Genomic DNA, 12,484 nt, shown 5'->3' on the forward strand with positions numbered 1-12,484 from the left:
TCTGCAGTTTTGCCAAAGAACATGTAGCATCATGTGTTGTCTTGAGTTGGTTAGTTTTTCCTGAATTCTCTTCTTGTTTTCACGTTTAAGTTATTGTTAGATTAGCTTCTGATAGATTTAGTGTATTGTGGATTGTTTAATTACTTGAACAGTAGTTACAAAGTAGGCATAAACAGTTTTTTTCACCGATTTTCCAGTAATTGAAGATAAGTTTATATTATAGTTCAAATCTGAGTCATCTGTACTGTTCCTTGAACAGATGTATACATCTTCCCCAATTTTCTATGTAGTAAAATGTCACTGTATTACCAAGTTCCTTTTCCATTGGAGTGAGAGCAGGTGTTGTAGACAAAGCAGAGGGTCTTACATGTGCAAATATGACTGAGACCTATTGCTATATGATATTTATTAACAAACTTGAGTAATTTGTTTCTTTGGCAGTTACCATTTAATCTAAATAATTGATTATGATTTATTAGAGCATGTAAGGCATTGGTAGACAATGATTTAGTCTGTCAGGACTTAGTTCCTCCTAGAGAAGTAAGTAATAAAATTAAGGTTCTAGGGCAGATACTTGACCTTTTATGATTCTTAGCCAAAATCTATGCAGAGCATTGGTATCTGCTGATCATTTTCAGATCCTAAAAGTTTCTGTTCATTTAGCGTTTTTATTATTTTTAAAAAGGTTGTTTATATTTTTACTTCCAGTATAATTAACTACAGTGTTATATTAGTTCCAGTTGTACAATATAGTGATTCTCAACCATTTTACACTGTTCATCATTATAAGTGTATTATTTTTAGGATCCTCCGATTCTGCTGTCTTCTTACTTAGTGTTTTTAAAGAGAGAAGCCATGGATTCTGCATGTAGATTTTACTTACTCCAAAGATATCTGATGATTTTATTGTGGAAACATAGTGGCAACGCTGTAGTCCAGCCATACCTTCTGATGTGCTGTTCCCTCACTGAGACTAGCTATGTATTTTTTCTGAAAAGCTCCCTTGAGTCTCTTTCATGACACTTGGGGATGCATAAAAATACTATTTAAATAATTTTCTTGTCAGAAGTAAATGAAAATTCAGAGGCTAAAAATTTGGCTGATGAAGTGAGAATTAAATTGCGTAAAGGTAGTAAGTAAATTTTTTTTGCTAATAGGTACTTCAGGAAACTTGTACATTGAATGATGATTTTTCTCTTGACATTAACTAAAATTATAAGCTTTTATGTTTTTTATAGGATTGTTAAGTATGGAGAGACTCAATTGATTAGGACTTTTTTTGCCAATGTTTCTTTTAGAATGGGAAATTGGTCACTGCAGTATCTAATAATACTATTCAAGTCCACACATTTCCTGAAGGAGTTCCAGATGGTATATTGACTCGCTTCACCACAAATGCAAACCATGTGGTCTTTAATGGGGATGGTGGAAAAGTTGCTGCTGGATCTAGGTAAGGCCCTCTGATACCCGAAAAGGAAGTAATATTAGAACAGAATGGCCTCATTCATTGGCTTCAGTGTAACATTTTCAGGACTCTGTCCCGTGTGTGTGTGCATGCGCGTGCACGCGGGGAGGGTGCTTAATTTTTTGTGGGGTGGGGAGGGGCAGAGGGAGAGGGAGACAGAGAATCTTAAGTGGGTTCCATGCCCAGCTCAGAGCTTGATGTGGGGCTCTGTCTCACAATTCTGAGATCATGACCTGAGCTGAAATCAAGAGTCAGATGTTTAACTGACTGAGTCAACCAGGTACCCCACTTAATTTTTATATTCAAGTCTTTAGTAAAGGTTTTTGAGGGCAACCTTGTGCTTCTTTGTTAATTGAGATAGACTGCTTTGCAGACAGCCTGTTCAATGAATGCTGAAAAAGATTGGGGAAACATGATAGTTTGATACGAAATTTTAAAAATCATCTCGGGAAGAACTTCAGTTGTCAGAATTTTTGTTGTTTCTCTTTATGCTTATTTGTCATATGGAAGAATGTCAAAGAAAGGAACTAATGAATTGCTGAGGGGAATAAAAGGCATAGTATTTTTTTTTTTTTTTTAGAATTTATTTATTTTAGAGAGAGTGTGCATGAGGAAGGGGAGGGGTAGAGAGGGAGAGTGAAAAATCTCAAGCAGACTCCCTGCTGAGCATGGAGCCCAACACAGGGCTGGATCCCAGGACTCTGAGATCATGACCTATGCCGCTATCAAGAGCTGGCTGCTTAACCAGCTGAGCCACCCAGATGCCCCTGACATAGTGCTTTTAAAAGTGGCTGTGACTTGGGTGCCTGGGTGGCTCAGTGGGTTAAAGCCTCTGCCTTCAGCTCAGGTCATGATCCCAGGGTCCTGGGATCGAGACCCGCATCGGGCTCTCTGCTAGGCAGGGAGCCTGCTTCCTCCTTTCTCTCTGCCTGCCTCTCTGCCTACTTGCGATCTCTGTCAAATAATAATTAAAAAAAAAAAAAAATCTAAAAAAAAAAAAAGTGGCTGTGACTTAAAAATAAAAACGGTTGGGACTTTAATTAATTAATTAATAATAGACACTTAAAATGTAATGAAGGAAGCCACTTAGGAAGTATTTGTATTTTAAAGGGAAATCCTGAGTTGTGTTTTTAGTATCTTTACAGAGCCAAGATTAAAAAGTAGATCCTTAAATTTGGATGCCAAATTTTACATGTTGCTGTAAAGAAATTATGACATTTACTCTTGTGATTTTGAAATATTTGGGTCATAGATGTAGGAGAGGTTTTTGTATGGGTATTTATTAATACTCTGTTATACATTACTCTTATTGTTCATAGTGATTTTCTACTCAAAGTTGTGGATGTGATGGATTGCAGCCAACAGAAAACATTTCGAGGACATGATGCTCCTGTTTTAAGTCTTTCCTTTGATCCTAAGGGCATCTTTCTGGTAATCATTTTTTCCATTTCTTCTTCTTTTTTTTTTTTCAGTATTTTTAAAATTATAAGGGAATTAGCAGAAAATTTCACACAGTTGATAAAAAGGCTATTTGGTTTATCAGTTTCACCAATTACCTTATGGAATTATGGCTGTAACCATAGAGAAATATATTTTATTCTTGCAGGCATCAGCTAGTTGTGATGGATCTGTCAAAGTGTGGCAAATTTCAGATCAGGTAAACTTATCAATTTGAATTTAAAACTTTGTGCTCATTTCTGCCATAAATGTGGTATTACATAGCATGGGGTCAAATTAATAATTCTTCTTTATAGTTTTTTTTTTTTTTTTTTTAGAAGCATTGAGTACTGTTTTTGTGATCAAATCCTGTAATAACCTAATGTGAAAATGTGTTGAAGGGTAATTGTGTTTATACCCAAACACATGGGAAATAGATTTATATTTCAGTTTTAGGTTTTATAAATCAGTGGGGAAAAAAATCTGTCAGTATATATTTACTCTACTATGAACTACCATGTGTTGGGAAGTGGTCTCTGGATTGGCAAAGGGAACAATTAATTCTTCCTGAGGCATTCTAGAGATAATGTGGCTGATGAGGAAAGTATCCCCCACAGGGTATGCCTCAATAGCCAGTTTTTTCCGCTCATGTTTGAACTGTTTTAAAGGGTTGACTTTGATACCTTAACATTTTATAGATTTCTTGACTTTATTTTTGTAGATGTTTTAAGAATTCAGTGTATTGAGTTTTTTTTTTTAATGTGTGTATATACGTGTATTCAGTGAGTATATTGTTTGCTTATTCTGTATAGGAAATACACTTATTTAATTAAATATTTAAGATTTGTGCTTTTTATATCTCTGAATTATTTAAAGTAATTTAGGTCAATCATATATCATAGTTAGATGAAAGTGAATCAAGTTGCTTTTTTCATAGCTATATGTCAGTTGAAGAAAGCACCTCTGAAATATATTCCATTCTGCATATCTCTTTGGGAGAAGTTTCATAAAAGGAAATAAATTTTCTTTTTTAAAATATCAGACTTGTTCTATTAGTTGGCCACTGCTACAAAAATGCAATGATGTGATAAATGCAAAATCAATCTGCAGACTTGCTTGGCAACCAAAAAGTGGGAAGGTAAGTGACTCTTACTTTTCAACCTTTGTTTTAGTTACTTGTAGTTCTTGTCAACTTTGAATATGAAAATAGTAGAATTAGTTTTTTAAATTGTAACTGTTTCATTTAGGTTGTAAGTTTTAGTGCCCCAAGCCAACCAATAAGTATTGAAATGCTTTAAGAAATGTTTTAACTTTGGGGGTGCCTGGGTGGCTCATTTGGTTAAAGTGTATGACTGATGGTGTGGGCTCAGGCCTTGATTTCTCAGGATTTTGGGTTCAGGCCCTGGGTTGGGCTTCATGCTGGGCATGGACCCTACTTTAAAAAAAAAAAGGAAACATGTTAACTTTGTAAAGGTTCTTTCTGAAGCATACATTTTGTATGAGTTAATTTTATATTCTTTATTTTGTATATAATGGAACAACTTGGGAAAGTCTTGTTATGTCTACCTCTTACTAGTAGCATTTAACATTTTTAGTAGCACCTGATAGACAACAGAAAGGTAGGAATTGTTTGAAAAGAGGATGGAGAATGCTCATTATTTACAAATGAAATGGTTGAATATAAGATCTTAAGAAATCAACTGAGGGAAAAATATTATTAGTAAGAAAATCCGGCAGGGTATTTGGAAATAAACTAATATGCAAACCCAGTAACAATCCTATATATAAAAAATAGCCATTTAGAAAATATGGTGGGGAGGGACGCCTGGGTGGCTCAGTTAGTTAAGCAGCTGCCTTCAGCTCAGGTCATGATCCCAGCGTCCTGGGATCGAGTCCCACATGGGGCTCCTTGCTTGGCGGGGAGCCTGCTTCTCTCTCTGTCTCTGCCTGCCACTCTGTCTGCCTGTGCTCGCTCGCTCGCTCTCTCTCTGACAAATAAATAAAATCTTTAAAAATAATAATTATTAGAAAATATAATGGGGGAAAATGGTGCATTTACTGTGAAATCAAAAAAGATGAAATAACAAGGGTAAACTTACCAAAATGTGAAAGGGCTGTATAATGAAGACTTTAATGTGCTATCAAGAGGAGTAAAAGAAGACTTAAATAGAAAAATATATTCCATTTTTAGAAGGGAATTTTCGATATAAAGATGTCCGTTCTTTCCTAAATTAACCTATAGTTTAGAGAACATTCAAATGTGAAATATGAGTAAGATGTTTGAAGGGGACCGTAGAGCTGTTGTAAAATCCATGTGGAAAACAAAGTCTTAGAAAATAAAAGTGTTGGAGTCTAATCGAGTCGGATACACATATTATGATGCTATGAGAATTAAAGGGTACCACTGAATCATGGGTCGATATCTATTAAACAGAGAAATAGATCCAGTATGTAAAGAGTTCGTTTACTGAAAGGTGGAGAAAAGAAGATTGAGTAGATACATTGGCAGAGAGTATGAATACCAGGAGCTGAGAATCTTTGAGAACCATCTTAAAGGCTTCCTGCTACATGATGAATCATGTTTGCTGTATAATTCTTTCAATTTTTCTGTGTATGTGAAATTTTTCAGAGAAGATTAAAAAGCACACATTTTTGTATGAAATATTTCAAAGAACGAATGACAAACTGGGAAAAATGTTTGAAACAAGAGGACAAAGAGCTAATTTTCTATTTATTTATTATTTATTCATTTGACAGAGCATACACAACTGGGGAGCTGCAGAGGGAGAAGGAGAAGCAGACCCCCCAGCTGAGCAGGGAGCCCGACATGGAGCTTGATCCCAGGACCCCGAGATCATGACCTGAGCCAAAGGCAGACGCTCAACCAGCTGAGCCACCCAGGCGCCCCCAAGAGTTAATTTTCTTAAAATTCAGAAAGTTCTTGTAAGTCGGGGCACCTGGGTATCTTAGTAGGTTAAGTGTCTGACTTTGGCTCAGGTCATGATCTTAGGGTCCTGGGATCAAGCCCTGTGTTGGGCTCTACACTTAATGGGGAGTTGGCTTGTCCCTCTCCTCTCCTCCCACTAATGTTCTCTCTCATACACTGTCTCTCAAATAAATAAACAGTCTCTTGAAAAAAAAAGTTCTTAAAAATCAGTAAGATCTGGGGTATCTGGCTGGCTCGTTTGTAAGAGTATGTAACTCTTGATCTCAAGGTTGTGAGTTTGAGCTCCACGTTGGGTGTAGAGATTACTTAAAAGTAAAATCTTCGGGGCACCTGGGTGGCTCAGTTGGTTAAGTGTTGTGTTGCTCAGGTCATGATCTCAGGGTCCTGGGATTGAGGCTCATAATGGGCTCTCTGCTCAGTGGGGAGTCTGTCCCTCAGCCTGTCTACCCCTGCTTGTGTTCTCCCTCTTTCCCTGAAATAAGTAAATAAGATTTTTGAAAAATAAATAAAAATAAAATTTTCCCTTCTTCTTTTTTTTTTTTTTTTTAAGATTTTATTCATTTATTTGACAGAGATACAGTGAGAGAGGGAACACAAGCAGGGGGAGTGGGAGAGGGAGAAGCAGACTTCCCACTAAGCAGGGAACCCGATGCGGGGCTTGATCCCAGGACCCTGGGATCATGACCTGAGCTGAAGGCAGACGCTTAATGACTGAGCCACCCAGGTGCCCTAAAATAAAACCTTTCAAAAAAACAAAAAAAACAAAAAAAAACCAAGTTGGTAAGATACTAATAGAAAGATGGTCAAGGACATGAACTTGCAGTGTATAGAAAAAGATAATACAGATGACTTTTGACATATGAAAGTATATGCAACCTTTCATACCAAAAGAAATGCAAATTGAAACTATTGTGATAGCCTGTTTTTCATTTATCAGATGTCCAAACATCAAAAGTTTGATTATATACTATGTGGAAGTAGGTGTGGCAGTTTTTATCAGAATGAACAGTACTAGTTCTAGGCATAAATCCTGTAAGCATATTTATATATATGCACTGCAGGGTATATATAATGAAAATAGGATTTAGGGATGGGAGGGAGACTTTCTTTTAATGTATGCCCTTTGTAGCATGTGCACTCTTAAGACTACTACATTCTGCGTTAAAGTGATAGTTGAGGAATTTTGTGTGTATTTTTTTTTTTTTTGCTCATGAAACAATTAAAAATCAATACAGTTAACATAGTTTTTCTGTTCATAAATAATATATAGTTTTCTCTTTTTTGTATAAACATGGAAAGAATATATGGTTTTTATTCTGTTAGTCTGTTCTTTGGAAGAATGTCTAAGAAAATCAGCTTCCTTTTCTCAATATATTTAAAGCATTCTGGATCTGTTTCTTTCCTTTTGGCAAATGAGGTAGATGTTTAGATCCAAAGGGCTTAGATTCCTGAGAAGTAGTATCAAAAATATGTAACTATAAGTGCTCTGGTTGTCAGTGCAAGCAATAGAGTGATCACTCATTCTTTGCTTATCAAGTTTTTAAGTAATTTTCAGAATTTTGTTAGTTGTCAAATAAAGTACAATTTTGTTTTTATGTTTTGTAGTCTTATTTGGATGATTTTTTTTGCTTTTTTTCTCTCTGATTTAATGTAAACTTTTGTTTAAATCATTTGTCTTTCCTAATAGTTGCTGGCAGTTCCTGTGGAAAAGTCTGTTAAGCTATATAGAAGAGAAACGTGGAATAATCAATATGATCTTTCAGACAGTTTCATCTCTCAGGTAGGTTCCCCCCCCCCCCTCAGGTAGGTTTTATAAGTGAAACTTTCATTAGGCTAACAGGAGTATTACACTTTGCCTAAATATAGTTGTAGTGAAGTACTGTTGGACATGGAGAACAACTCCAGATTGTTGTGCATGTGTCCACCTTTTGGCCCCTCAGCCTTCTTCATTTAGCTGGTAACTGGACAGTAAATAGGTGTTTGTTAGGTCCTGTGTGAACTTTTTCCTTGTGGAAAAAAACAAATTAAGATATCATTTTTATTTATTTGTCAGAGAGAGAGAGCACAATCAGGCAGAGGGTAGGCAGAAGCAGAGGGAGAAGCAGGCTCCCTGTTGAGCAAGGAGCCCGACGCAGGGCTCAATCCCAGGACCGTGGGATCATTACCTGAACTGAAGGCAGCCACTTAACGCACTGAGCCACCCAGGCATCCCTCCTTATGATATTTGATAAGAAAATCTCTTAATTTATAAGAAGTCATATTTAACCCTAACATAATATTAGAACATGTTATTTTCACATCATCAGTAATTAATTAGCCTTTATTGTTTAGTGAGTTTCATTGAGACTTGTGATCATAGACTCTGAAATGTTAGGGCAGGAAAGTTTATTGTTCTATATTCTCTCTCTCTTTTTTTGTTATACATTCCCATTTGGCTCTCAAGGAAAGAAGAGGCCCAGTAAGTCAGCAATGGCTTAATATGGTTCACTTCACTCACTATGGTTCTCTTCATCTTGAAAGGGACGGTTGTGAGGGTACTTTTTATGATCTGTATTCTAGGATAATAACAGTTTTTAGATTTTGCTTTTAAAATTGTGTCAATATAATTTTCTCTTGGTAAACAAAGTAAGAGCTGCTAGTGATAGTTAAATATTACTGAAAAAGAAATTTAGAAAGTCTTGCCAAACTATCCTGCCTTTATGAATCAGTTTAATTCGAAGTTACACAGAATATGGGTTGTGAAAATTTGAATTTGGTAATAAAAATAAGTGTTTAGTTTTGAATTGTGCAGATTGTTATTTATTCATTGTTTTTCCTCATAGGCCCTAAATATAGTAACCTGGTCTCCCTGTGGGCAATATTTAGCTGCAGGGAGTATTAATGGTTTAATTATAGTTTGGAATGTGGAAACCAAAGATTGCATGGAAAGGTATGATTCAACATATCTTTTGTCCTTTTTTTTTTTTTTTTTTCCCCCAACTAATCTCTATACCCAGTGTGGGGCTCAAACTCACGACCCTGAGATCAAGAGTTGGATGCTCTACTGACTGAGCCAACGAGGCACCCCCACCCCCTCTTTTTTTGGTTGTTTTTTTGTTTTTATGCTCATTTCTATTAGATTTTTTGTTTTATTATGAAGCATTTCAAATTTTTGCCATCATTAGACTGTCAGAATACAAATATACAGTATATAGTTATTAGTTTGTCAGAAGTCATTTAACCTTTCTAATTAAAATTAACCTAAAGCAATGGATAGTTTATATACTTTGGTACTGTTTTAAGAACTCACTTTTTAATTTTTAGGGTGAAACATGAGAAGGGTTATGCAATCTGTGGCCTGGCATGGCATCCTACTTGTGGTCGAATAGCTTATACTGATGCAGAAGGAAATCTAGGGCTTCTGGAGAATGTTTGTGAACCCAGTGGAAAGACATCAAGCAGTAAGGTAACAAGTAATAAATAGATGGTGGAATAGTTTCTTCAAAGTCTTTTGTTGTCATATGGGTTTGGAAAACACCACAAAATACATTACTTCCTTGGAAAATAACAATTCCTGTTATATTAGATGTTCAGTAATTACCTGTCATAAAGAAAACTGTTTAAACTTGTTTGACCTAATGCTTCCTAAATATATTTTATTGAGAAACTTTTCCCCTCCATAGAATGCCTATTAATATTCCTTGGCTTTATAAAGAATACCACTGTGAAATACTATTTTAATATCCTGGTTTTCTGGAGGTTGTTGTTTAAATAAATATAGATAAAAATTAGGGTTAATAAGTATAACTTAGTTTAGCCTGTAAACCTTTTCTGCTCTGAATTAGCTTTAACTCTTAGAGCTACCCTTATATCTCTTAATGCTTAGCCATCTGGCCTTACTGAACTGCTTTAAACAGGCCACCTTGTTTTATACAACTCCTTATTTTTGTTTGTTATTCCTCCTACATGGCAAATATACCCAGTCTTATTTTAAGTCTTGGTTTAGGGTCCCAGTTAAAGATCATTTACTTAAACCCCCCCACATTTATGTCTACTCGGATACTGATACTGGAACCCCTGGAAAATAGAAGCGTGATGGGAAACTTAAGTTTAGTTTCTCAAAAAGTCAAAAAATTGACTCCTAAAACCATATTTGGGGGAAAGCAGGCATGCAATTTAGACTGCCTGCCTGAAATAGTATTTCACTGCCTGACTGAATCCCCCAGTGATTTCAGAATTTGGTAGCACTAGACACATCTAAAAGTGGGGCTATAAACAGAAGGTTGGTTTAATAAACAAGTAGATATCTCCAATCTCAACATTAGTGTGCATACCTAGGTAACTGCCTTCTCTCACTGCCGTGTATATTCTGGCAGAATGCTGGAAATTTGTTCTCTAGAAAAGGTAAAGCAGAGGTCTTTGGTTGGTGCACTGGATACAGTTGAGCAGCATTGGGTGGTGGAGGAATACTGTACTGAAAAGGATTAAATGAAAGTGTAAATACTTGGGTGTTAAAATTCCCAGCCTATTTTTCATAGTTGGCTCCTATGGCATTGTCAGCTGGTCTAACTTAGGCTTTTCAGGCAAGAGATCGGAAGAATTGTCTTTGGGGAATCTGTCCAAGAAAAAAGGCTTAAAGAGAGAGGATTCTTAACTCCAGGAAAAAAAATTACAAAAGGAAGGAAAAGTGATCATAATATGCCACATTTATAAAATGAGGATGGCAATAATGTTTTCCCTTGTAGAGTTTTATTGTGAGGATTATATGAATTATGTATAGAATTAGAAGGTCTCTAACACAACACTTTATAAGTTATAGTCAACCATGAATAGTTCTTAGTATTTTTATTCAACCATGAATATCATCTATATGGTCATAATAATCTCTATATTGGGAGGATTAGAGTAGGAGAATAATGTACATACATACAAGAGAATAGGGGTGGTTGAAAATTACACCAAATCCTTATATTTCCTAATATACAGAAGTTAATAGAATTTATTTAATAGATAATGATTAAAACTGAAAAGCCAAAAAAATAGCACTAGAATATTATTTAAAACTATGGAGGAAGTTATCAAAAGAATTGTCTAAAAGAATAGAAAAGTAAGTTGGAGGCTGTGCAGGAGGACTATTTTCATTTTTATAATAAACCATGTAACTGACTAATTTATATGCATGTGTAACACTGATAAAAATGAAGTACATTGTAATACAGTTTTTAGTTCAAAGGTCACCTCTTATAAAACCTTAACCCTTAACTGCTCACTCTTTTCTTTTTTGCTTTTATTCTTCATAGTACATATTCCTATCCATAATACCTCTAATACTTTATGGACCTCATTGTAAGTATAAGGCAAAAGTCCTTTTTTTTTTTTTTTTTTTTTTTTTTTCAGTGTTCCAAGATTCATTGTTTATGCACTGTACCCAGTGCTCCACACAATACCTGCCCTCCTTAATACCTACCACCAGGCTCACCCATCCTTCCCATCACTCCCTTCCAAAACCCTCAGTTTGTTTCTCAGAGTCCATTGTCTTTCATGCTTCATCTCCCCCTCCGATTTACCCCAATTCACTTTTCCTTTCCTTCTCCTAATGTCCTCCATGTTATTTCTTATGCTCCACAAGTAAGTGAAACCATATGATAATTGACTTTCTCTACTTGACTTCTTTCCCTCTGCATAATCTCCTCCAGTCCCGTCCATGTTGATAGAAAAGTTGGGTATTCATCCTTTTTGATGGAGGCATAATACTCCATTGTATATATGGACCATATCTTCTTTATCCATTCATCTGTTGAAGGGCGTCTTGGCTCTTTCCACAGTTTGGCGACTGTGGCCATTGCTGCTATAAACATTGGGGTACATATAGCCCTTCTTTTCACTACATCTGTATCTTTGGGATAAATACCCAGTAGTGCAATTGCAGGATCATAGGTTATCTCTATTTTTAATTTTTTGAGGAATCTCCACACTGCTTTCCAAAGTGGCTGCCCCAACTTGCATTCCCACCAACAGTGTAAGACTGTTCCCCTTTCTCCACATCCTCTCCAACACTTGTTGTTTCCTGTCCTGATAATTTTGGCCATTCTCACTGGTTTAAGGTGGTATCTCAATGAGGTTTTGATTTTAATTTCTCTGATAAAATTCCTCATTTTTTAAAAAGAAAATCCAAAAAAAGTTTTTAACCCAAGTGAGTATGTAAACTTCTAGGACTAAAGATAAAATAGTTAAATATTAAAAACAACAACAACAACAACAAAAAAAAACCTTCCTAGAGCATTTAGTTCTTAATTATTACTTTCAGATCATATGTTTAAATATAAGAGTTTAGAAGCATTTTTTATTTCTGTTCTCTCCTTTCATTAAACATTAGTTCTCTAGAACACAATTTTATGTATTTCCATCTAAAAGATTTGTGATGAAGTCTTTTTGAATCTGTTGATGGTGCTCTCATTAGAATGTTATACCAGGGGCGCCTGGGTGGCTCAGTCATTAAATGTCTGCCTTCGGCTCAGGTCATGAATCCAGCATCCTGGGATCGAGCCCCACTTTGGGCTCCTCGGCGGGAAGCCTGCTTCTCCCTCTCTGGCTTCCTTCCTCTGCTTGTATTCCCTCTCTTACTCTGTCAAATAAATAAAATTAAAAAAAAAAAA

At 35.8% G+C, this 12,484-nt stretch overlaps 1 protein-coding gene across 1 annotated transcript in view; it reads left to right on the forward strand.

Annotated features, from left to right (window-relative positions):
• The window catches only part of WDHD1 (WD repeat and HMG-box DNA binding protein 1), a 30,176-nt gene that overhangs the window by 16,430 nt on the left and 1,262 nt on the right, over window positions 1–12,484 (forward strand). Inside the window, exons 4-11 of the mRNA XM_032875085.1 lie at window positions 1,299–1,450; window positions 2,785–2,896; window positions 3,072–3,122; window positions 3,945–4,040; window positions 7,537–7,629; window positions 8,672–8,778; window positions 9,153–9,294; window positions 11,129–11,174. Of these exons, the coding sequence (XP_032730976.1) occupies window positions 1,299–1,450; window positions 2,785–2,896; window positions 3,072–3,122; window positions 3,945–4,040; window positions 7,537–7,629; window positions 8,672–8,778; window positions 9,153–9,294; window positions 11,129–11,174 (799 nt within the window). The remainder of the gene's footprint in view (window positions 1–1,298; window positions 1,451–2,784; window positions 2,897–3,071; window positions 3,123–3,944; window positions 4,041–7,536; window positions 7,630–8,671; window positions 8,779–9,152; window positions 9,295–11,128; window positions 11,175–12,484) is intronic.

The sequence above is a fragment of the Lontra canadensis genome, unplaced genomic scaffold (genome assembly GCF_010015895.1).
Source record: "Lontra canadensis isolate GAN:19392208 unplaced genomic scaffold, GSC_riverotter_1.0 scaffold55, whole genome shotgun sequence".
NCBI classification, from domain to species: domain Eukaryota; kingdom Metazoa; phylum Chordata; class Mammalia; order Carnivora; family Mustelidae; genus Lontra; species Lontra canadensis.